This window comes from Salvia hispanica, chromosome 3, assembly GCF_029641045.1.
Source record: "Salvia hispanica isolate PSC_SH4W2 chromosome 3, Shi_PSC_v1, whole genome shotgun sequence".
NCBI lineage: Eukaryota > Viridiplantae > Streptophyta > Magnoliopsida > Lamiales > Lamiaceae > Salvia > Salvia hispanica.
The window spans coordinates 47095323-47119554 of NC_142694.1; the positions used below are offsets into that span (position 1 = coordinate 47095323).

General features: G+C 35.4%; 4 protein-coding genes and 1 pseudogene across 7 annotated transcripts; 2 read left to right on the top strand and 3 right to left on the bottom strand.

The window, feature by feature from the left end:
• The first annotated feature begins 720 nt into the window (after nt 1-720).
• On the top strand, nt 721-5336 carry LOC125213822 (receptor-like kinase). 4 transcript variants are annotated; one of them, XM_089067043.1, is made up of 7 exons: nt 1411-1511; nt 1593-1628; nt 1875-1987; nt 2153-2197; nt 3858-3971; nt 4167-4217; nt 4860-5336. In XM_089067043.1, the coding sequence occupies exons 3-7, from the start codon at nt 1936-1938 to the stop codon at nt 5303-5305; spliced, it is 708 nt and encodes a 235-aa protein (XP_088923169.1). In that variant the 5' UTR covers nt 1411-1511; nt 1593-1628; nt 1875-1935; the 3' UTR covers nt 5306-5336. The 4 variants fall into 4 exon arrangements, 1 of the variants encoding a protein (XP_088923169.1); XR_016136444.1 differs by lacking the exon at nt 4860-5336 and having other exon boundaries at nt 722-1511; nt 4167-4464; XR_016136446.1 differs by lacking the exons at nt 2153-2197; nt 4860-5336 and having other exon boundaries at nt 721-1511; nt 4167-4464.
• Nucleotides 5337-6926: 1590 nt separating this feature from the next.
• Nucleotides 6927-9868, top strand: LOC125210213 (LEAF RUST 10 DISEASE-RESISTANCE LOCUS RECEPTOR-LIKE PROTEIN KINASE-like 2.4; annotated as a pseudogene).
• A 617-nt stretch (nt 9869-10485) lies between these two features.
• Nucleotides 10486-11449, bottom strand: LOC125210959 (uncharacterized). The gene is made up of 2 exons (XM_048110610.2): nt 11277-11449; nt 10486-11181 (listed from the first exon to the last, which is right to left on the bottom strand). The coding sequence occupies exons 1-2, from the start codon at nt 11299-11301 to the stop codon at nt 10604-10606; spliced, it is 603 nt and encodes a 200-aa protein (XP_047966567.1). The 5' UTR covers nt 11302-11449; the 3' UTR covers nt 10486-10603.
• Nucleotides 11450-11998: 549 nt separating this feature from the next.
• Nucleotides 11999-15115, bottom strand: LOC125215728 (putative magnesium transporter NIPA9). Its single transcript, XM_048117254.2, has 9 exons — nt 14746-15115; nt 13830-13928; nt 13619-13748; nt 13452-13540; nt 13086-13142; nt 12936-12994; nt 12719-12839; nt 12449-12597; nt 11999-12384 (listed from the first exon to the last, which is right to left on the bottom strand). The coding sequence occupies exons 1-9, from the start codon at nt 14854-14856 to the stop codon at nt 12165-12167; spliced, it is 1035 nt and encodes a 344-aa protein (XP_047973211.2). The 5' UTR covers nt 14857-15115; the 3' UTR covers nt 11999-12164.
• Nucleotides 15116-15568: 453 nt separating this feature from the next.
• On the bottom strand, nt 15569-18666 carry LOC125213516 (eukaryotic initiation factor 4A-14). Its single transcript, XM_048114107.2, has 5 exons — nt 18507-18666; nt 17700-17778; nt 17490-17599; nt 16823-17253; nt 15569-16507 (listed from the first exon to the last, which is right to left on the bottom strand). Exons 2-5 carry the CDS (start codon nt 17765-17767, stop codon nt 15872-15874), a joined length of 1245 nt encoding a protein of 414 aa, XP_047970064.1. The 5' UTR covers nt 17768-17778; nt 18507-18666; the 3' UTR covers nt 15569-15871.
• Between the last annotated feature and the right edge of the window lie 5566 nt (nt 18667-24232).

Consider the following 24232-nt stretch of genomic DNA (forward strand, 5'->3'; position numbering starts at 1 on the left):
CAAAAAGTGCAATGTACCTTTCTAAAAATCAATGAACTCCAAGGATAAAAGGTACTATATAGAAAGGTATATCATTTTTAAAAAAATAGTACAAAAGCATTAAAAAAACATAAAGTGTAATACATTTTCAAATACCTTCCCCCTTGGATAATGATATTTTATGAAAAGAAGGTAAATATGGTGCTTATATGATTTTACCTCTTTAAAAAAAATAAAATAATAGTACAAAAGCAATTAAAAAATATAAAGTGTAATACATTTTCAAATACCTTCCCCCTTGGAGAATGATATTTTATGAAAAGAAGGTAAATATGGTAGTTATATGATTTTACTTCTCATCAATGGAAAGGTAAAAATACCTCTTCAAAATGGGAAAATGTATAATACCTTCTCAAATACCTCTCCCCTGAAGAATGTTTTTTCATGAAGAAAAGGTAAATATGATAGTTATATTAGTTTACCTCTCCATTTACCTCTCCCCTAGGAGATCATACTTTTAGTAAATGAGAGAGAAATCCACCAAGGCAGAAATACTATGGAGGGAGATCTTTCATATCTTTCGAGATCCACCCTACAATATGAGGTAAAAAAGCCAAAATAAGTGATTTCAGCTCTTTGAAAAGATTCATCTATGTGATTGATGAGCCGTAAGAAGACAGTTCACGGTTCAGATACTTAGTAACACTCTTAGTCTGACCAAAATGAATAATTCCTGCCAAATCAAATCTCCATCACATATAGTTGATTACAAAATGTTGTGTAGTATTTTCGCTCAAATGATAGAAATTCACAGAATTTGGCACTCTCAACTCTCCAAGCTACAATGTCCACAACTCTGTTCCTCCTCCTCTTCTTCCTCCTTGCAACACTACCTCATCTCTCCCATGCTAATCCTCTCTGCACTCCTTCTTCGTGTGGCGTTATTCGCAACATCAGCTACCCTTTCCGCCTCAAGGGTGACCCTAGCCATTGCGGCCATCTCATATTAACTTGCTACCACAATCTCACCTCAATCTCCCTCGTCCCTCAAAACTACTACATCAAAGCAATCAACTACCAAAACTCCACCATCAGAGTGGCTGATGCTTCCCTCAACAATCACAACATCTGCTCGTTCCCCATCTCTTCTGCTTACGAATACTATTACTTTAGAGATGATGCTGGTTACAATTTCGAAAGCCCATATTCTGCCAATCTACATGATTATTATAAAGCCACCTATATAAATATGATGAGCTGCCCCAATCCCTTAAACAATTCTTCCCTCTTTACCAACATTTCTACTAATTGTTCTCGAATAAATAATAGATATTCATATATAAAGGTTGGACACATGAATGCCTCAGAGCTACCGCATATGTGCGGACTAGATCTCATAGCAAGGACGTCGTGGGAGTTTCGTGATCTGATAAATGTATCTCTTTCAGAAATCCACCACTCTCTCTTGTATGGATTTGAACTCAACTTCTGCAGCGACTGCGAACCATATTCACCACCCTCATTCTGGCTGGGTAAGAATCATTGTTTAATATATCTAAAATTTTTGTGTTAATATAAATTACTATCTCACTTACTCCTCTCTATATCCACAGATCTGCTGCTTCGCCCACTTCCTCTACTCATTCTAGGTGAGATCTTCCATTATGTATATTAATTCGCTCTTCAATTAAGGGATGATAGCTATTTAAAATCACGAAATTTCAATTTTTTTCTCAATTGTTCCATCCATACATAAATTAATACTCTTTCCGCACTAATTTAATCAATTTGTTGGGAAAGTCACAAGGTAAATGAGTAGTAATTCCTTAGGCTAAAGTTTGTTATTGTCACAAATTGTGATATCGGCTTTAAATTTAAATTGAAAAATATTGCAGGTGTGATATGTGCAGTTCTAAGCCCTCCTATATTCACCATCATTGGAATCGCCATTAATCAATGGGTTTACTTCGAACTTACGTTTTATATTACGGCATAATAACACCACACAGTAAGTATATATCCTTACTTTAACGCATGCATAAACACATAAATTCGGAGAATAAAAACATGCATCTGAAATCTGAATTAAAATTTTCATGATCTACGAATGAAAATAATTCATGATGTGTATTTTAAAATCAGTTATAAATTTTAGTGTTTGGTGTGCGTGCAGGCTACGATTTCGTATCTGCTCATGTAGGCATCGGATTAGTAATCGGTGCGCTCCTTGTTTATATATATTCACTACTTACTTTTTCAGGTTTTATTTTAACCAAAATTTCTATACTATCTATTAAAATGAACAAGTGGGTTTTTCTGACGGACTTGTCAGATAATCTAGGGATAATAGTCAAGCATCGTGACCAATTGGAAACCAAAATACTCCCTTAGTCTCGTGCAAATAGGTCATATTTTCTTTTTATTCGTTTCATACAATTAGTTAATAATTACTTTTAGCAACATTTTTTTCCTTCTCTTTACTTTATTATTTATGGCTCCATTATCTATAATTTCAACTAGTTTTTTTCTTTCTCTCTTACTTAGTCCCTCCATTCCATAGTAATGGAGGCATTTCTTTTCGGCACGAAGATTAAGAAAAATTGTGTTAAGTGAGTTAGTAAATGGAGAATAAAGTGGAAAATGAAAAAGGTAGAGAGATGAAGAGAGAGAAAAATAAGAGAGAGTAAAATAGGTGTGGAAAAATGTGTTGACTTTTACTAAAAAGGAAAATGACTCTATTACTATGGAACGTACCAAAATGGCAAAATGACTCTATTACTATGGAACGGAGGGAGTACTAATTATGCATTAAAACTCGTGCACATACCAAATGACACATTTCTATATGACGGATGGAGTATTAATATCACCAAAAGACATTGATTTATGTATGAATGTGACAATTAAGAAAAATTAGAACTTCATAATTTAATATTCCTTCTATCCCAATCCCAATGTAGTTGAATCATTTCATTTTTGTAACAAAATTTTTTATTTTCTCTCAAACTCTACTTTCTCTTCCTCTCTCTTACTTTACTCTCTTCTCTTTAATCTACCTTAATTTCTTAATTCTCATGCTCAAAAGAAATGTCTCAACTACCTTGGAACAGAGGGAGTATTACATTTCAAATATCACTAAACATACTAGAATTTAAAGAAACTTCATGACTTAAATACTTCCCCCATCCGTCATTAACATCTCATATTTTTTATTTTTTTGTCCATCCTCCAATAATGTCACATTTCATTTTTAATATTTTTAGCAAGTGGACCATACATTCCACTAGCTCACCACACTTATATTTTAATATAAAATTAATATACTTCATATGTCTCATAGAAATAGGCCATTTAGGATTTACATGGGTTTTAATATGTAATTGGTAAATTAAGAGAGAATGAGAAAAGTTGTTGAAATTGTGTAGTGGCGGTGGGACTCATAAATGATAAAGTAAAAGAGAAGGAGAAAAATGTTACAAATAGATATGGACTATTTCTATGGAATGAATGAAAAAAGAAATATGACCTACTTATATAGGACGGATAGAGTATAAAAATATGAGTCACGTCCCACTATTTTTTTTATCATTTTTCTTAACAAAGTCAAATAATTTCTTAAAACTCGACCATTTAAAAAAATTGGACAACTAGTTATTATTCCAACTACCGTCTAAATAGCCCAAAATTAATGTCTCTAGTTACATGTTGCTATCAAAAATTAATGCCCCTTCCCCACTAATTTAATCAATTTGTATTTCTTCTGGTGATGTCATGTCACATGGCTAAATGAATAATTCCTTCGGATAAAGTTTGTTATATTAGCGATGAATTGTCGTAACATCGGCTTAAACTTGAACTTAAATCGGAAAATATTTCAGGTGTGCTATGGGCAGTAATAAGCCCTCTTATATTCATCCTGTTAGGAATCGCAGCTCTATCAATGTGCTTACTTCAAACTTTCGTTTCGTGTTACAACATAATCATACCACCACGTAAGTATCCGTACTTGTAATGCTTGCATAAGTACATAAATTCAATGAATAAAAACAAGCATCTAAATTTATGCATCTATCTCAATTTTACGTTATATTCAATTTTTATTGGATTCCACCCTCATAATAGGAATTAAAATGAGTCCTAATGTTTATTTTGAATTCTTCTCTAAATTTTATTTGGTGTGATTGCAGGCTACGGTTTCCTTCAATCTGCTCAATTGGGAGGCATGGAATTAGTAATGGGTGCGCTCCTTGTTTATATATATATGCACCACTTACTTAATTACTTACTATTATTTCAGGTTTTAATTATAATTAAATTTTCCAAATCCAGAAATATTAGAAAGGCCTAAATCTATTTAGGCTTTTGTAGATTTTCAAAGTAATAATTTTCATTTTCCCATTTTATCTTTTTATATAGACTGGGTGAAAAGGAAATGATAAAATGGCAGTAACACAAATTATATACTTTAATGCTAGAACTCCCTCATACTAAAACGTTGCAAGTTAGTACCCTCCATTCCAAGTAATAGAGGTGTTTCGTTTTGAGCAATCATTTTGAAAAAATAATAATAAATAGTTAAAGTGAAGAAAGATTAAAGAGAGAGAAAGAATATTGTAGATAAGACTCTTCACTACATTATTCTCTTTCTTACTATACTCTCTCTCCACTTTAACTATTTATTATCATTTTTTCAAAACGAGAGCTCAAAACGAAATGTTTCTATTACTGTGGAACGGAGGGAGTATATATTTATGCTGGGACCTTCAAAAAATGAAAATGTCTCACTTAGCTTGAAACGAAATAAAGGGTTTAGACAAAATAAATATTATTATACATTGATGATTTTTTTTATTTTACTATGTTTTTCACTTGTCATGCAGAATTGATCATATTGCTACCAAGGTTTATCCTTTTTCCTGTTGTTATGTGGCTTTCGATCAAGAAATTTCGGAGAAGGCATATGTCCATATATAAAAGAATTGAAAGCTTCTTGCGAAGTGACAACAATATCGCACCAATTAGATATTCATATTCAGACATAAAAAAGATGACAAGAGGCTTTCAAGATAAACTAGGTGAAGGAGGCTTCGGTTCTGTCTATAGAGGGAAGCTACGAAGTGGATTTCATGTAGCAGTCAAATTACTCAGAAAATCTAGAGGAAGTGGACAAGACTTCATGAATGAAATTGGAACTATTGGGAGGATCCACCATGTCAATGTGGTGAAACTCGTGCACAAGGCACCAAACGTGCACTTGTGTATGATTTCATGCCCAACGGTTCCCTTGATAAATATGTTTTCAACAGAGACAAAACGATCTCATTGAGTTGGGATATGAAGTTTGAGATTGCAGTTGGTGTTGCTCGTGGGATTGAGTATCTGCACCAAGGGTGTGATGTTCAGATCTTGCATTTCGACATCAAGCCTCATAACATACTTCTTGATGATAACTTCATCCCGAAAATATCAGATTTTGGGCTAGCAAAGTTTTTCCCAACCGATAAAACCACTGTTACCATGACTGCTGCTAGAGGAACCATAGGATACGTTGCTCCTGAACTAATTAGCAGAAGTATTGGAGCAGTCTCTTACAAGGCTGATGTTTATAGTTTCGGGATGTTGTTGATGGAGATGGTGAGTTTAAAGAGAGATTTGATATGGAACAATGACAATTCCAGCAAGTATTTTCCGTATTGGATATATGCCTACTTCAACCAAGGGAAGGATATTGAAGTTGTGAATGGTCATGAGAATGGAATTGATGATGATAGTTGGAGAAAATTTGGTCGGAAGATGGCAATAGTTGCATTATGGTGCATACAGATGAATCCAGATGACCGTCCATCAATGCACAAAGTATTGGAAATGTTGGAAGGTGACGTTGAACGTCTAAAGTTTCCTGAATATCATTCTCAATCTATTCAAACTGTCGTAGATCAAACATGTTCCACTGATTCAGTATCATTGCTGGAACATGATGCTTCACCCAGTGTTGAGATTATTGTTGAAGAGTCTCATAGTTGCCTTAGTTCTGAATTGCCTAAATATAGTAACATGTTGTTGGAGGAACCCTAAGGCATGTTGCTCCTAAACTTATCAGCAGAAGCATCGGTATAGTATCTTACAAAGGTGATGTGTATAGTTTTGGGATGCTATTGATAGATATGGTAGACTTAAAACAAAGACTTGAGAGTAAACAATGATGATTCTAGCCAATATTTTCCTAATTGGATATATGAGTGCTTTGAGCAGAGAAAGGATATTGAAGTTGAAAAGACAATTGAAAACGAGAATAGCAAAGGCAAAAGGAAGCTTGTGCGCAAGATGACGATAGTAGCACTGTGGTGCATACGTATGAGTCCAGATGATCGCTCATCAACGAATTAAGTGATGCTGATGCTAGAAGGTGATGTTGAACGTCTTCATATTCCTGATAAAATTAATGTTCAAATATGATGGAGTGTGTGAAATAGAGCTCAATTGCCCTTTGTTTTTCCACCTCTTCTCCTATATGTGTTTTTGTAGTGCATAATTTATGTGAACATATTACTCATTTTGTATGTTTAGATTTTAATGTGTCTAAACATTGTATGTTCAATTATTGGTTGACCTAAGCTAAACATGCGGCGCAAGATATGGTAACCTAGAATGTTACTCCTTGGAGATGAGACTGTTTCTCTATATTTGATTTCATGATATTTGTCACTTTCCTTGCAAATAAATAAATTAAAGTCAAATAAAAGAAGATAGAAAAATATTTAACTACAAATGGACCTTTTAATTATTAGTACTATTGTAAATAAAATTAAAAATAAAACTACTAATAATTTCTTGACTTTTCTGGCAAAGATTAATATACTATTCAAGAGACAAGAATTGATGAATTCTGAGGTGATAAGTGAAGGAGACTTACCAAATATGTTTGTGGGGAACTAAGAAGAAGGTGTGTGGTGCAGTATTAATCTGAATCAAATCAAATCAAATAACAGTATGATCATGAAATGTTCATATGTGTTGATTGCATTAGTAGTACTCCATATTTTTCCATGTGATGCAAAGTGCACCCTTCTGCCTGCGGCATCCTTTCCAATATCAGCTACCCTTTCCGCCTCAACGGCGACCCCAAAAACTGCGGTGACCGCAGATTCGAGCTTCACTGCGACAACAATGTCGCCTCCATCTCTCTCAACTCCCAAACCTACCACGTCAAAGCAATCGACTACCAAAACTCCACCATCAGGCTTGTTGATGCTTCCATTAACAACAATAACATCTGCCCTTTTCCCACTGTTTCTTCATACATCTTTACCTTCATCTTCGATAATACTCACCCTTTTCCTTACCGAATTCCAACAACACTAAACCCTATTAATTTTGTAAGCTGCCCACAACCATTGAACAACTCTTCCCTCTTTACAGATGTTACTACTCACTGTTCCTCTAATTATTCACACATTAATCTTCCCAACACACATGCTTATATCAAGGTGGGACACTTGAATGCCTCTGAGGTGCCACGTTTGTGCAGAGTCGATCTCATAGTGATGACTTCAATGCCCCAATTTAACGATTTCGACAACGTTTCACTCTCTGAAATCCACCAATCTCTCTTGTACGGATTCGAACTCGTCTTCTGCCCCCACTGCAAATTTACCCTGCGTAAGACTCAATTGTCAATAGATTTCTTCTGTTTATATATATGCTAATGCTCTTTTTATTTGGAAATATGCAGCCAAATTTTATGACTCCATCTTCTTCGGTACACTCCATTTTCTCTCAATCTCATAGTAGTATTATATAGTTACATCTCTTTAAGATATGATTAACTGAAGGTTATTAATATATATCTGCAGGTATGATCCCGATTGTTGTGATAATTGTAGGTGGGAAATTGATTTATGCGTCTTCAAATATTCGAGCTGTTTGTTTTGATATGAAAACATTTGAAAGAGTCAACATTTGATGAGGAAAAAAATATGAATTGCAGCTTGCAGGTCTGTTATGTGCTATGGTAAGCCCCCCCTGTGTTCACAATCATTGGATTTGCAGCTGTATCAATGCTCTTATATTATAAATCAGCTCTCTTTTTCACCGTGATTCAACGTAAGAATCCTTATATACGTTACCAAACTACTCCCCCTGTCCACGATCAAGTGGCATAAAGTTTACTTGGCTCAGATTTTCAGAAATGTGAAGAAAATTGGGTATAAAATGTTGGTGGAGTATGGGTCATACTTTAATATAAGTGTTTTATGTAATAAAATATAAGTGAGATGAGCTAGTAAAATGTGGGGCCTATTACGAAAAGTAATAAAAAGTAAAGAAAACACTTTATCATGGACAGATGAAGTACATTTTTGTTCTTCTTTTGGCTTATGATGTGTGATTCGTTGTGCTTGCAGCGGTCGTAATCGGGTCAAAGATTAATTATCTACTTCCTGGTACAGTCTCATTTTATTTTTGTTACTAATTCATACTAAAGTATTAGCGTGATTATCATTTCCTTTCTTAGTCATGCTATCGATTTTTCACTCGTGTGCTTTGCTTATAGTGTATTTGATGTGCTTGCAGTGACCAGATCACCGACTTATCTACTGCCTGGTGCGCTCTCATTTCAGTTTTGTTACTAATTCATCAACTTAATAAAATATAACATGTGTGTACATAGCAAAGATTTGAGTTTCTTCCACGTCTTCTCAGCTCTCATAGTAAGCATCATCATTTGCGCATCAAGGGTCTTCACCTTCCATTTGGTGGTGCGGCTTTTGATTTACAAATTTCGAACAAGGCGTCTCTCTGTACATGAAGATATAGAATCATTTCTACAGAGTGACAACACACTCGCCCCAATGAGGTACTCCTATTCAGACATCAAAAAAATGACCAAAGGTTTTCGAGATAAACTAGGTCAAGGAGGTTACGGTTCTGTTTACAAAGGCAAGCTCCGCAGCAGCCATGATGTTGCAGTCAAACTACTGGGGAAATCAGGAGGAAAAGGGCAGGACTTCATGAATGAAGTCGGAACTATTGGAAGGATACACCATGTCAATGTTGTCAAACTAGTTGGGTATTGTGCACATGGCTCCAAACTTGCCCTTGTCTTCGATTTCATGACTAATGGATCTCTTGAAAAGCACCTCTTCAATCGAGAAAACATGAAGCCATTGAATTGGGACACGAAGTTTGATATTGCAGTTGGCGTTGCTCGTGGGATTGAGTATTTGCATCGAGGTTGTAACATCCAGATTCTGCATTTCGACATCAAGCCTCATAATATACTTCTGGATGATAAATTCATCCCCAAAATATCTGATTTCGGGCTAGCAAAGTTTTGCTCTACAGGTAAAGATATAGTGAGCTTGACTACAGCTAGAGGAACTATAGGGTATGTTGCTCCTGAACTAATCAACAGAAGTATGGGGGCAGTCTCTTACAAGGCTGATGTGTATAGTTGCGGGATGATATTAATCGATATGGTGGGGTTGAAGAGAGACTTGAGAGGAAAGAACGGTCATTCCAGCCAGTATTTTCCATACTGGATATATGATTGTTTTGAGCAAGGGAAGGATATTGAAATCATAGAAGCGGGGTATGACGATGAGAATGAGAGTACAAAGAGTATTGTTAAAAAGATGGTAATAGGTGCATTGTGGTGTATATTGTTGAGCCCAAATGATCGTCCATCAATGAACCTTGTTAGAGATGTTGGAAGGTGATGCTGAACGTTTGCAAATTCCTTCTCAATCAACTCAAATTGGAGTGAGTTTTGATCAAACCGAAATGAAATGTTCCTCTGATACTATTTCCTTGCTTCATCATGTTGATGCTTGAGACACAATTATGGGTTGTAATGGAATGATTTTGCTTAAAAGTTTGATTTTTGTATTTATTAGTTTATTCTAGGAAAAAAATTAGGGGTGTTTATACTTTTACTTAGTTTATTAGATACTAGACTTACAATTCGTATTGAATTTAAAATCCGATCAAATAGAAAAATGTCTCAGCCCATTTATTGAACCATTTAAATGCATGCGTTAACTATCATTCGAATGTCTATTTGTGATTTAATTTTCAGCTTTTAATTAGGATTTGTTTAGTACCATGGTGTAGATTTAGAAATAGAGGTCATGGTAGTTTGGTCAATGCCCAAGACGATGAAACAATTGAGGATATTTCTCGGCCTTACAAACTATTATCGTCGTTTTATAGCTCAGTATGGAATGATCACAAAACCTCTTATGGAGCTGTTAAAAATGAGATTCGTCGGTAAAATTATTGTTTTTGTAGTGATTATACATAATTAACACTATGTGCGATTTATAGGACAAATCTTTTTACCTAACCTAAAATAAGTACCACATTACATAAAAACACAACAATTTTATGCAACTCGGATTTTGTCTAAAATGAAAAATACTAGGAGTAATCAAAACTCAGTTACTAGCAAATGAATATCGTTAGATCAATCGCCTTTCCTTTTCTAATCTCAAATTCAACTCACAAAAATCAATTTATAGATCCTTCACATGATCCAAATGAAATCCAAATTATGATCCAAAGCACCAACCAAATTCCAAATACAAAAATTATGATGACATGAAAAAGTATTTACAACACAATGTACCTACAACTTCAAGTTTGTCCGAAAATCATGGTCCGCATCTAAAGATGTACTCTGCCTAGAATATTGTAACAATCCGCTATGCGACTTGGGATGGTACGTAATAATCTTATTCCCCTTCTCGTCAAATAATTTAACATCGTCCTCGTCCTCGTCCTCGGGAACCCTACATCTCTCTCCTAATATTATCGTCTTCTTCCACACCGAATCCTCGTGTTTGAAAATCCTCGCCCTCTCCCTAATCCGGGCAGAAGGCTTCTCCGCGGCCCCACCACCGCCGCCCATGCTGCGGAGGCTCATGCTCGACACGAGCCTCGAGACGCTAGAGCCGGTGCGGCGGTGCTGGAGGTTATGGCCGCAGGAGGCCGTCCGCATGTGGCGGTTTCCTGGCGGCATGGGCAGCGACGGCGCCTGCTCGGGGCTGCATGGCTTCGCGGCGGCCGCATCCTCCGGCGTCATGGTGCCGTCGCCGCGGACGCCGTCGGAGCTCGCGGTGGAGGGATCGGGGCATTCCTCGCCACCATCGTCGTCCTCCACTGCGGGCGGTCTCTTGCGGAAAAAAACGCCGCAAAAGTATGAAGCTGTTTGAAAAAATATCGGTATGAGAAAATATCATATTTAATTTTTTCTTACATAATAAAGTAGTAAGATGAGAAAGAGATTAAATTTGAACAACCTACGGATTTTTTTCTTCTCCCCATTTGTTTAGAAGGAAAAAAAGGGGGGAAAAAGTTTCATGAATTTGCAGCCGGTGACACTCGTGTTTTTTTTCCAGCGTCGACAAAAGTTTGGATTGATTAATTGTATAGAAATGATTTCAATTATTTTTTAGAGGTTTGGAAATTGTTGTTTTGGTTTTTACTTCCTTGATGAGGATTGCTTGGATTCAGGTGAAAGCTAGGGCCTTTATTTCAGCTACGACATTAAATTTTGACGGCTAAAATTAGTCATTTTCGTTGAAAAAATATTTTCGTAATAAATAGATTATCAGTTTTAGTAAAAAAACAAAATATAAGATGCTTGTTACAAAGTTGAAAATTAACTAAGCATGCAAAAATAAGGCAATACTCCCCAATCTATGACAAATTCTGCTTAACTTAATAAGCTAATAGCTAGGGAGTTGGGCATTGTATTTTTATATTACTACTATATATGAATTGATAAAGTAAAAAATATTATAATGGTCGGACTTTTGTATAGCAATCTTATACCATAATTTGCAGACCAATATTAAAGAATGTCACTTCATAAAAAGAAAATCTATGATACACTAATTTAATAAGCCTTTCTATTATTTTATGAGAAACTAGAGTACGTGGGCTGATTTTGTTTTGTTTAGTCATTAACGTTGTGTACACATTGCAAAAATATACAATGGATTCAATAATCAATTGGAAATTCAAGAAATCTTTGTATTTGTGGTCTGAAAAAAATAAAATTGTATTCTCCAATGATTTTTAGGCTTTAGCTATTTCAAAATTATGTCTATTCAACATTTTGTGAGAGAGTACCAAAAAGGCAACATAAAACTGTACACTCGAAACCCGAACCGAATCAAAATAGCTCAAGCTTTCGCTTTTGCAGGGTGCGGTATCAAATGATGCAGCGTGCTCGCTTGGATCACGGAGTTCGGGTTTGTGTCCCTTGCACGGGCCGAGCTCCACTGCCTTTGGACGAAACTCCTCTTGATCCAGCCTCGTGCGAAGCGTCTCCATGGGCTCCGGAGATGTTGCATCAACCTCAACGAAGATACCAGCAGGATTACTCCGAGGATGATGAAGAGCCTGCACGAGACGGAGTTAACAATGCAAAGAGTCCGAACGAGAGAGACGAGAGATGAAAGAGTACCATCCGAGGAGAAGCAATAGGCGAGATGTGGGGGCTGAAGGCAACTGTTCGCCAAGTGCAAACATGCCGGCAAGCACACCGGTCACGATCGAGGCAACAGCTGCACACGTGGACACGACGATTGCTCTTCCGTGCTTCAAACCACGGGTCTGTTTACAATAGAAGAAACGAAGAATACGTTATACTTACGAAACAACGAGATAATCTGGAACATGTTCAAGAGACTCTGATCGAACGTGCAAGATCAAAATCGAGTGGTGATCGTTTTACCTGGTAAATAAATCCAGAGGCACTGCACGTTATGCTGATCGAGACACAAACGGGAAGCAGTAACTTGGAAGATCCTTGCTCCAAGAACAAAAATCCCATCTTTGATATTACAGATGCAATCCTGCAATTGCGTTTCGTGGGTTTCTTTTCTCTCGTAAGATGACAGGTATTAGAAGAATCCGAAGAAACATGTATTGGTTGAGTTTAAGAGAGTTACCCGAATAGGATGCCGGACTCCAAGCCATAAATGATTTCCTCGACCACTTCGTATTGCATCTGCAAGGTCGAAAAGCAGAAGATTCAGACCCATGAGACTATTAAAGCACTTCATTAAGACAATACCATTAATCATAATGTTTAACTATACCAACTCTTGTTCTCTTCTTTGCCGTTTATACACACGAAGCCATCCATTAAGAAGAACCTAAAAGAAGCAAACAATATAAGCTGTTAGGTAGTAAAGAATCGACTAGTCTACGTAGGATGGCTGTGTTACAAGGGAAGTCAAAAGAAGCAAGTTTTAAGCATATCATTAATGGGAACCAACAAAAAGGGAACAACCATACAATGACAGTCGAACCAGAATCATAGTATGATATAGGCGCCTAAGAAAAATCAAGCAAATTCATTAATATTCGACTTTTGAATACTGGATAGGCATGTTTATAATATTTTCAACATTATCCGACATCAACCAGCAATACCAATTAGAAGAATAAGGTAAGATACCTACAAACACGAGCACAACAACAAATGCGAGCCATGGTAAATAGATAATTGAGATGGATGGCGACTTTTGCTCTTCTCCTCCAGCACCAACACCTGGATGCAAAGAGCGCAACAAATCAGAGACAGGGTCGTAAAAAATAGAGATATGAATAATATATCGACTTACATTACCTATAGTGCCAATACCAGCCAAAGCAATTCCGATCCAGTCGATGGCATTCATGAACTCTTTTAGATAAAAATGAGAAAACACTGCGAGAATGGCAAGCCCACAGCCAGAAACAGGTTGAATCACCGATACCTACATTCATAAAATTTCAATATGTGATCCACCATCATGATCTACAGTCTCTGTAACTGACTGAACATGTGTAGATCTTACAGGAGCCTGAGATAGTGCGAGCAACATCAAGATGGCCCCAAAAATATCCATCAAGAAGCCGATTATCCAAGGACTGTTAGAAGCATATGCTCTTATCACCTGAAAATACAGATCCTCTTATCATAACTAATCTGCTTCAATTTGTACTAGATGCATCATGAATATATTCATCAACATACGAAGCTTCTAATGCCCAGCAAGTTTCATGACAATGAAGAAAATAAAATGGCAATTTATTTCCATGTATTCTTCTCAATAAGGACAGAAACGGCTGTTACACGAGTTCCTTACTTCAAGATCAATGGCTACTACTACTATATGGACCATCGTTACCAAAACTAGTTGCCTATTTTCGCAGTTGGAACATACTTGGGAAGAAATTCATCAAAGACAGGCTAAAGCTAATAAATGTGACACTACTAAATTACTAAAACTTGGACACTTAACTGAAATATTACAATAGAGATCACCAATGGTCTACGGTAATTCATCGAGAGTCTCCAATAATCGATATAATCAGTTTGCATTCAGAATTCCATACATTTTCTAAACAATGGATTTTGGCAATTACAAATGTATACAAACAACAACATGCATACAAAGATGCATAGCCAAATTAAAAAGGGAAATTCCCCAGAAAACGAGAATAAATCAAATATCAATGTTACACACAAAATAAGTTCATTTCAAACATATGGAATTACACAAACAGACACAACACACACATCTAACAAAGACAAACGCTTATAAATTAGCTCACTCAATACAATGCAAAGGCAATCGACAAAAATAGATAAAAAGATCACCTTTTTGACATGCCCAAAAATCCAATTAACAGAGAAACGACTACCTTCACCTCAATCTATGCATCCAAATCAATTACACAGAAAACCAGAAAACAGGTAGAGTAGAATACCTTGAGCTTGAAGGAGAGAGGTGGGAGAATTAGGGTGCCCTTTTTCTGGAGCACTTTGCCAATGCTGTTTCCGGCTGTAGCCGCAATCGTTAAGCAAATTGATTCCCACATCTCTCCCTGATTATTATTATTGTTATTGTTATTAATTAATTTTATTTGCTAATTTCTTCTATATTTCTGCCAGCAGAGATCGATGCAATTGCGCATAAATGAAGGGGAAGTATGCGTGGATTTGGACACGCAGCAAAGATCTGTGTCGATTATCAGAGTCTCCGTTGTTTTATTCAAGCAATAAATACTCATAACTTCGGCTTTGACAATTTTGATATTCCATTGACATGCAATATTTCTTTCGGTTTCATTGAACCAAAAGCACGCTTTTTATTAATATTGCTTCTATGCTAGCGAGTAGCTTGTGTAGCAATACGACTATATAAAATTATTAATTTGATTAAAATGTTGAAAAAGTTGTTTAGGTTTTAAATAATAATAATACGCATGTGGAGCATCTTAACAAGAGATTATTGTTCCACAACAAAACTCTTCTTTGAAAATTGTATCTGCACAATGAATTTGATCTTTAGTTCACCAAGGATTTCTTTTGTTGGTAATAAAAATATGGGTGATCAATTTTCTTCTCTTTTTTATGTTATTATCGATAATGGATATTTATCAATATACTATTTCAAATAACAACTTTTTAGTCACAAGGTGTTGTATGATTGCATATTCCCTATATAGTTTTTTCATCCTCCACAAAACCCTAAAATTAGATACGCTCTTCTGTTTATACAGAAACACAATGTCAAGCCAAAAACAAAGATTAATGCAGATGAAAGTAGCAAATAAGAATGAGCAAGATGAGGTCATCTGTTTATACAGCAAAAGGATGGCCCCAAAATAAACAACACAACCTCACAATCCCAATAAACTCCAAAGACTCACCAAACCACATCATCATACAAACTGGAGTTATTTAGACATTAAAATACAGAGCAAAAACCAAAAAAATTGTGAAACAGTAGTTTGAACTTAAGACTGTAACATATAGTATAAACTAGCCTACGAAATAAGATTGTAACTTACTTAAAACAAGGAGAATTAACCTCTGGGCCTCAAAAACTGCTTACAGGAGGTCGGCAACATTCGCCGGCAGCTCCTCAACTACAACATTGTAGAACTTCTGGATGTCAAAAAGCATTCGTTCGTCATCTTTGGTAACAAAGTTTATGGCCACACCCTTCCTTCCAAATCGCCCACTTCGTCCAATACGATGCAGGTAGTTCTCAGGTTGAGTCGGCAAATCATAGTTGATGACAAGAGAGACTTGCTGGACATCAATACCACGGGCCAGCAGATCAGTGGTGATGAGGACTCGGGAAGAACCAGATCTGAATTCTCTCATGATGATATCTCTAGTGTTCTGGTCCATGTCACCGTGGGTGGCAGAGACAGTATGATCTCGGCTGCGCATCTTGTCAGTGAGCCAGTCCACCTTACGCCTAGTGTTAACGAAGATGACGCTCTGAGTGATAGCCAAGGTCTCATACAGATCACACAGGGTTTCAAGTTTCCACTCCTCTTTGTCAACATTGACATAAAACTGCTTGATACCCTCGAGTGTTAGCTCGTCACGTTTCACAAGAATGCGGACAGGCTTGTTCATAAACTTCCTTGTGATTTCAAGGGCCTCTGGGGGCATGGTTGCAGAGAACACACCAACTTGAATCTTAGGTGGCAGCAACTGGAAGATATCATATATCTGGATGAACACAGTCCACTTGTTAGAAACAAAACAATGAACTAAATAGAGCTCAGATACACTAATCGTGAAGTCAAATGCAGGAAAAAATAAAATATGGTAGATAAGGCGCATGGAGCGAATAAGGCAAAATTCACAAAGAAAGCAGCCTGTGCAAATTGACTGCATCATTTATGGACAGTCAAATACAAAGAAAAGCTATATTTTACGCAATTCTGTTCTACTGCAAATATCTCTACTTGGTATCCTAATCCACCCAACCAAGCTAGGTTCACTGTTCATGCACACAAATACAGATACAAATACGAAGTAAACCTGGTCCTTGAAACCCCGGGAAAGCATTTCATCAGCTTCATCCAAAACAAACATCTTAATGTAATCAGGGCGCAGTGACTGCCTTCTCAGCATGTCAAAAACACGACCAGGAGTGCCGACAACAACATGAACTCCACTAGAGAGAATACGCTGATCTTCACGAACACTGGTACCTCCAACACAAGCATGAACCTTAACGCCAAGATAATCACCTAGTGCTCTCATGACCTTCTCGATTTGCTGAGCAAGCTCACGAGTGGGTGCCAGAACTAAAGCCTGGCATTCAACCACATCGTAGTCCAGCTGCTGCAGAATCCCAGAGCAGAAGGTTGCAGTTTTTCCAGTCCCAGATTGAGCTTGCTGAATCACATCCAGCCCCTTGCAGAAAGGAACAATCCCTCTTTGCTGGATCGCAGAGGGCTTCTCAAAACCTAACAAAAAGGGAAACTCCTTACATTTTCAAAGAAAATTCTCAAGCATAGAAAGAAAGTAATTAATACGGATACCACACACCCATCTTACTACACTACTTTTTTAACTTCCTACCAGCCCAGTCAAAAACCCATTAATGCACATAAATACAACTAAAGACCCCTAAATAAAACTTCAATGTAAATTAATGAGAATAAAGTACAATATATCGCTAATTCAAAATTGTTTTGAGTACCGTAGGCATAGATGCCCCTAAGTAGATTCTCCTGCAAGCCCATGGCATCAAAGCTATCGTAAACCTCATCATAACTAGTGAAGAATTCTTCACCACCATCAGTTCCAAGTCTGCATCATAGACTAAAACGGTCACAAAAAATGCAGTATTATAAAGCTCACTTTCACTATCCGATTCAAAATAAAAGAACAAAAGAAGCTAAGATCTCACAGCTCAGTCATCTTAGCATCATAGTGACGAGCATCAAATTGAGAGCCTTCAGGAGCCATTCCAGCCATGATTGCAAAAACTGGAAGAAAAAACAACAAATGATAAGTTATGTTTTACCACTACATTAAAAAGTCTTACAGTTACGTAAAAAAGAAAACACCACATTATATCATATGAGGAGCAGTTAGACAGTAGAATAACACATAAGAGAAGCATTAAACGAAGCTATCAGTTCAATTATAAATTTATAATTCATATCAAGTGGCACCGGAATAAAATTGTATCATAAAAATTGTTATCCATCAATCATGCTCCTTTAGCAAAACAGTTACTCTAATAGACTAATGAAGAGCAGACGTTCCCTTCGCAAAGTTACCAAATTCCATACACAAAGATAATAAGCAGTGACATCAATCATTGCCTTGAACAACAGAATTTTGATACCGAATTCCTAGCAAATACAATAATTACACGGTGAAGCTACCGGCTAAACAGATAAAACAAGAAAAAAGGAAATAAAAAGGAAAAACATAGCATAACGTTTTCAATCCCCAACATAATCATATTATATAGACATGAAAAGGAAACAAAATTACCCTCATAATCAGCAACTACAACATCAAAAACTTCAATTTCAAAAACCACACAAAATAAACAAAGCGCTCTCACAACTAAACATCACCAAATGAAGCGCTCAATTCAACAAGATCATCCACGCACCACAAAAGACATGACTAAGTAAAAACACAGAAGTAAGAAATCACGTAAAAAATTGTAGAGATTCTAACATCTGCTCGAGTAAGCTACCTGATATCACACACGAGGATCTGAGAGAAAGAAAGTGAGAGCTTTAGGGCTTTTGACGTTATCCCAAAACTCCTCGGATCTACGCCGTGGAGTTGAGGAAGAGTGAGAAGTTGAATACGAAACGAGAAAGTGCGGTTTTCCTTTTCTAGGGATTTTGGATTGAGCCTACTGCGATCCACGTTGTCGTGTTCAACGAATTACCGTATCTGCCCCTGGCGGATTGATTGGTTAGCGACGTCGTTTTCTTTGAATTTATTGTGAATTTTCGTTGGGCCGACTGAGGCGCCCATTCGTGTAATATGGGTTTGGAAAGGCCCACTCCAGATCCATCAATCATTTCGTCAGACTTTCACTTGCATCTGTTATTCCAACTTTAATTAAGGAAATGTTGAATTTTATGTTTTACATTTTTTTCTTCACAAAACTAATTTATGCTTTATTTTATCAAAAAAATGTTCAAATCTTTTTGGATCAAATATTGAGATGATGAAATGCGACTTAATTGGTAAGCATTTTTTCTCTATCAATGACAGGACACATCCTTTGGAATTGATAGAGGCTTAAACCCCCGTCATACATATTTCTATTTATTATTTTTATTGTTATTTTTGTTGAAATCGTCCGAAATCATTCTTAAACCCTTACTAAATTAATGTAGATGAATACCAATTGAATTGGAAGGACTAGTAGGAGATGAAATTTGAGATATAAACGAAGCAAATTTGCTGCAGAAAATTAGTTTGAGAAAAGAAGAAAATGTCAAAATGAGGAACAAAAAGTAAAAGAAAAAATTTTAAAAGAATAATACTTCCTCCGTCCTTGAAATTTATTAACATTTGGTCGAAGACTGATTTTAATGTATAATTGGTAAAGTAAGAGAAATAACAGAAAAATTATAGTATTAGTGGAAGTGGTATTAATGGAGAATATAATGGTTTCTATATCATTATAATATACTCCCTCTGTCCCAAGTTACTTGAGGTATTTCTTTTCGGCACGAGATTTAAGAAAGTTGTGTTTAGTGAGTTAAATAAAGTAGATGAGAGAATAAAGTAAGAGAAAGAAGAGAGAGTAAAGTAAAAGAAAGAATAAAATAGATGAGATTGGATGTTTTGTTTTTAGCCAAAAAGAAAAATGACTTAAGTAACTTGGGACAACCTAAAAAGGAATACGACTCGAGTAACTTGGGACGGAGGGAGTATTTAGATTTCTAAAATTAGAAAATTTATATTTTTTAAAAATGGACTAAAAAATTAGTTCATGCTTTTTAGGAGGAACCCAGAGTAATGCATAAATATAGTTTTTCAGCTAAATTAGTGTATATCACTGTACATTATTTATAATAGTTGTATAATTATTCGAGTATGAGAAATTGGGTGTAGTAAAGCTTTTACCAATATTTTTTTCTATGTTCACAATGGAGTTTTAAGTTATTTCGATAAATCAGGTTGCTCCTACCAACTTATCATGACGAGTGGCCTAATTCTCATGAAGCCCGATATTTAGGCCCATATCATATTCGGAGAATTCAATTTCTTTTTTATTGAAAAACCCTTCTGGTTTTGGGTCCCATCTTTTGATTGGTATGCCATGAAATCATGACTTTGTAATATTAGATCATTTACTTAAATTATGTTTTCAGTGCCCAAGCAATAAAATGATTAAAATAGGGATTGTACATGCCTCAAGCCCTCAACATTTCATTAGTTGATTTAATTAGATTTTCCAATTGTACATGCCTCAACGTTTCATTAATTAGTTGATTTAATTAGATCTTTCCCTAGGCTGTCAGCCAACAAAAATCAGTAAAAATATGAAAGAAGAAGAAGTTTGGAGTTGTAAATAAGATCAAATTCAATAGGCAACGTAAAAAGAGGAAGGGGGGGGGGGGGAGAGAACTGATATATAGAGAATTTTATTCTTTAATTTGTTATAGTTAACAAAATTAAAATAATGTAGTTTTGATTATTCATTTACAAAATTTCAAATTTTGTGAATTTATATTAAAAAAAATTAATAAATTATTAAAAGATTGTATTTACAGATAAATAATATTTGAAATCCTAGATTAAAATAAAGAGTGATCTAATGGATGGGCTGCGGCCACCAAGAAAAAGAGCATGTGATGCTGCCACGTGGAGGTGATGAGTGTATGCCATCAACGTCCCACGCATACATTCTACCATCGCCGAAAGTGAAAGCTGAAGAATGAAGCTGCAATTTGCATGTGACCAATCAAAATGGACTATTATTTTCCATTATCTATACAAAGATTCCAATCAATAATACCATTATTTGGATCCCACCAATCATCTTTTTTATTTTTCTTTATTTTATTTGTTTGTTTCCGGACAATATTATTTCTGATTCATTTTTAATTTTGGTTCTAATCGCGTAAAATTCAACAATTGTTTACCTTGAAACTGTGTTTCATATTAATGTTGTACCTACAAAATTTCAATGTTACAAGAATATATAAAATGTACTCCTAAGAACTTATAATACCATTGTAGATCAAGATCATTTAGTCCACATCATTAGCTCTTACAGCGGATGTGGGACATTGAGTTCGTAACAATCGGCCTCCCTTAAGGCCAACGTCCTCGTTGATTACGGCTGGTTCTTTGCAGGCCACCACTCCGAGTTCTTGTTGGTCACGGTGAGTTCTTTACTTGGCCACCACTCCGATTTGACCCCAAACGTACTCGGTGGTTACGGCGAGTTCTTTACCCGGCCACCACTCTGTGTTGTTGGGGCTCTCAATAAAAGCACCAATGTTACCGATTTAACATGATAATTCAACCCAAAAGACTAGTATGTTGAAAAGAGAGACCTCATTTAGTCTATAAACCCCATATAACCGAATTCTTCTCCCATTCCTGATTGATTGGATACAAAATCCTGAAAAATCACCCAATTACGAATGTGATAGATGGTCCACAAAGACAGTACAAACACATGCGAGGAATCAATTTTTACACAGTATCGTTTTATGTAAGTTCATGTCAATAAAGTGTGGAGCTTATCAACTAAATTATGATAGAAATCCCAAGATAATGTGATATTTGATCAAGACTATCATGATGCGATATAACTTAAAATCAAGCAAGAATTAACAAAGAAAGAACTAGGAAGGCCATTTGTATGCATCTCAAACAAATCCATTCCAAAAACGGAAAGCGATAGATTAGTGCACTAACCATCCACATTATGCTATCATTGCATCACAAACTATTTTAAAGTACAACAATTCATTAAGTTAATAATACGTGTGTGCAAATCAACTTCTTTATTTACATGGATTATTGGCTAATCAAACCCTACCCACCTACCCCATCTCTCTAATCTAATGTAACTAGCGACCTTAATTCAATAATTTGATTGGTTTTGGAGAGAGTCATTTTTGTGCATTTCCAGATAATTGTTATACGGTTCTTTAATTATAGAAAAATAAACATAAATTTTAAAGGTCGCTTCACAATGGATTCGAACTCGTAACCTTTAATCTGGGCATCAACCATTCTACGCTAGGGTAATGCACACACAAGATTTGGTTAATTAATATAGACGATATATAATACTATGAGAAGCCTTCTATTCTGATATTTAAAAATAAAAAGTTAATTTTATAGCATTTGAGGTCTAATTAACCATACAAATTTCGTGATTTTTACATGCCTTTGGACATAATTAAAACGCAAAATATACTCCATATCGAGCACAAACAAAAAATAAGAATTTAGATAAATCAAATCACATATTCTTGAATTGCCTAGCAATAGTTTACATCCATCCAAACAACAAGACTTTCCAATAATTTCCATAATCAAGCAAATGGGCATATTTTAATCATTTTATTGTTCATATTTTAGTTACATCATGTTATGGGTTCCCCCATGGGGGGTATTCTGTGGGTGGGGGGATACCACACTTTTGTATAGATGATTTGGAACATATTCTTTGACGAATAATTATTATTTAAAATACTGATTCTTAATAATAAATAAATGAAAAGCATATATACTTTAAGCTGCCAAGATCTACGCGTGGTGCTATACCACTCAATGCTCGTCGATATGCGATTTGTTCATCGCGCCTCCATTAACACTCACTTTATTTTTATTACTATCAATATAAATTATTATTATTTTCATCTCTTTTTCATAAAGATAAAGTCTAACTTCACAAATAAATCTTATATGTACTTTGCTTACGTCACAAATTATCAGCAATTATTTATTATTTATTCATCTCCAGTCTTCTACATGCTTCTCCTCACGTTGTACATCCCTATTCAGTGTAGAATTTTGTTATAATTAATTAATTAACTAATCAAGTAATTTCGATACGATTTTCTTAATTATATCATCTACCACTTTTTTGATGAATTATAAAATACCATTTCTTAATACATAGTGTATTTTATTCAGTTCCTTGAATAAGCCATGAGATTAATTTCGTCCCAGAAAAATATGGGCTTTTGAAATCGCAAGGAAATTAATATGCACAATTGATAAAGTAAGAAAACGAAGGAGAATGATAGTCAAAGTAGTGTTAAGTAGATAGTGAAACATTATTAGTATTTAATGAGTTCTAATGGTGGATCATAGCGGTATAAGTTATAGTAAATAAATTGATGTATATGAGTAATGAGTTGTAGGTAACTTTCAAATGAAAATGCTCATAATTTTGTATGAAGGACAAAAGAAAGTGCACGTATTTTTATGAGACGAAGTGAGTATTAATCAATTAAGTAACACTATTGATCAATCTAAACAAATCCAAGCACGTTAAATGCCACTAAGAAATTATACAACGACGTCATGATACAAGAATTTAATTGAATAGAAAACCCTAGATATATCGATCTCTTTTTCTCAACCAAAAAGAAAAAGTAAAGAAAATGTAATATTGACCTCAATACTCACTAAAAATGGAATATTAGGGCAGCTGAAAAAGGGGATCCCATTTGGTGGAAATGTTCCACGATTCCATCCACATTCAAAGGAGGGGGAAAGAGGAGAGAGAATCAATCTATCAACTCTTGAGTTTCAGATATTTGCATTCCTTTTCTCAAACTCTCAACACATATACCCTTCTTTTGTTCCTAGCTATACATAGCTAGTAATTAGAATATGTAATTTTTAAAAATTCTTCAACTTGAGTGGGAGGAGACATATATTCTTTACATTTCAGTATAGATATAGTACTACTACCTCCTCTCCACCAGAAGCCATCCTTAATTGCTTATTTATATATGGGATCGATAAAGTATAGTATGATATGTAGATTGATTATTCATTGTTGATGTTTGTGGTAAGATATGAAAAGCTAATGTACGTAGTTAAGTGAATAATTAAGATACAATATGATTTGTGTTTAATCATTGTGGAAATCCTTAGAACCAACGTAAATGTATTATAGTACTCCTACAAAATAACTAATGCTAACATGAATTAACCGAAAACTATGTTCAAGGATGATGCTCATGTAAAATTTATACTAAGTACCAAATAATTCTCTATAGAAGTAGCAAGATAATTTTCCATGTATGATATGAGCATGGGGTAGTGATAATCTGCAAACTGTATTTTTCTAACAAATTTCAAACTATGATTGGGATCATTAGATTTCAAGATTTATGTCAACAGAAAATTTCAACACAACGTCAATCGGTTGACAATGTTGACATTTTCCGTTGACGTTATTTGTCATCTGTTGACATC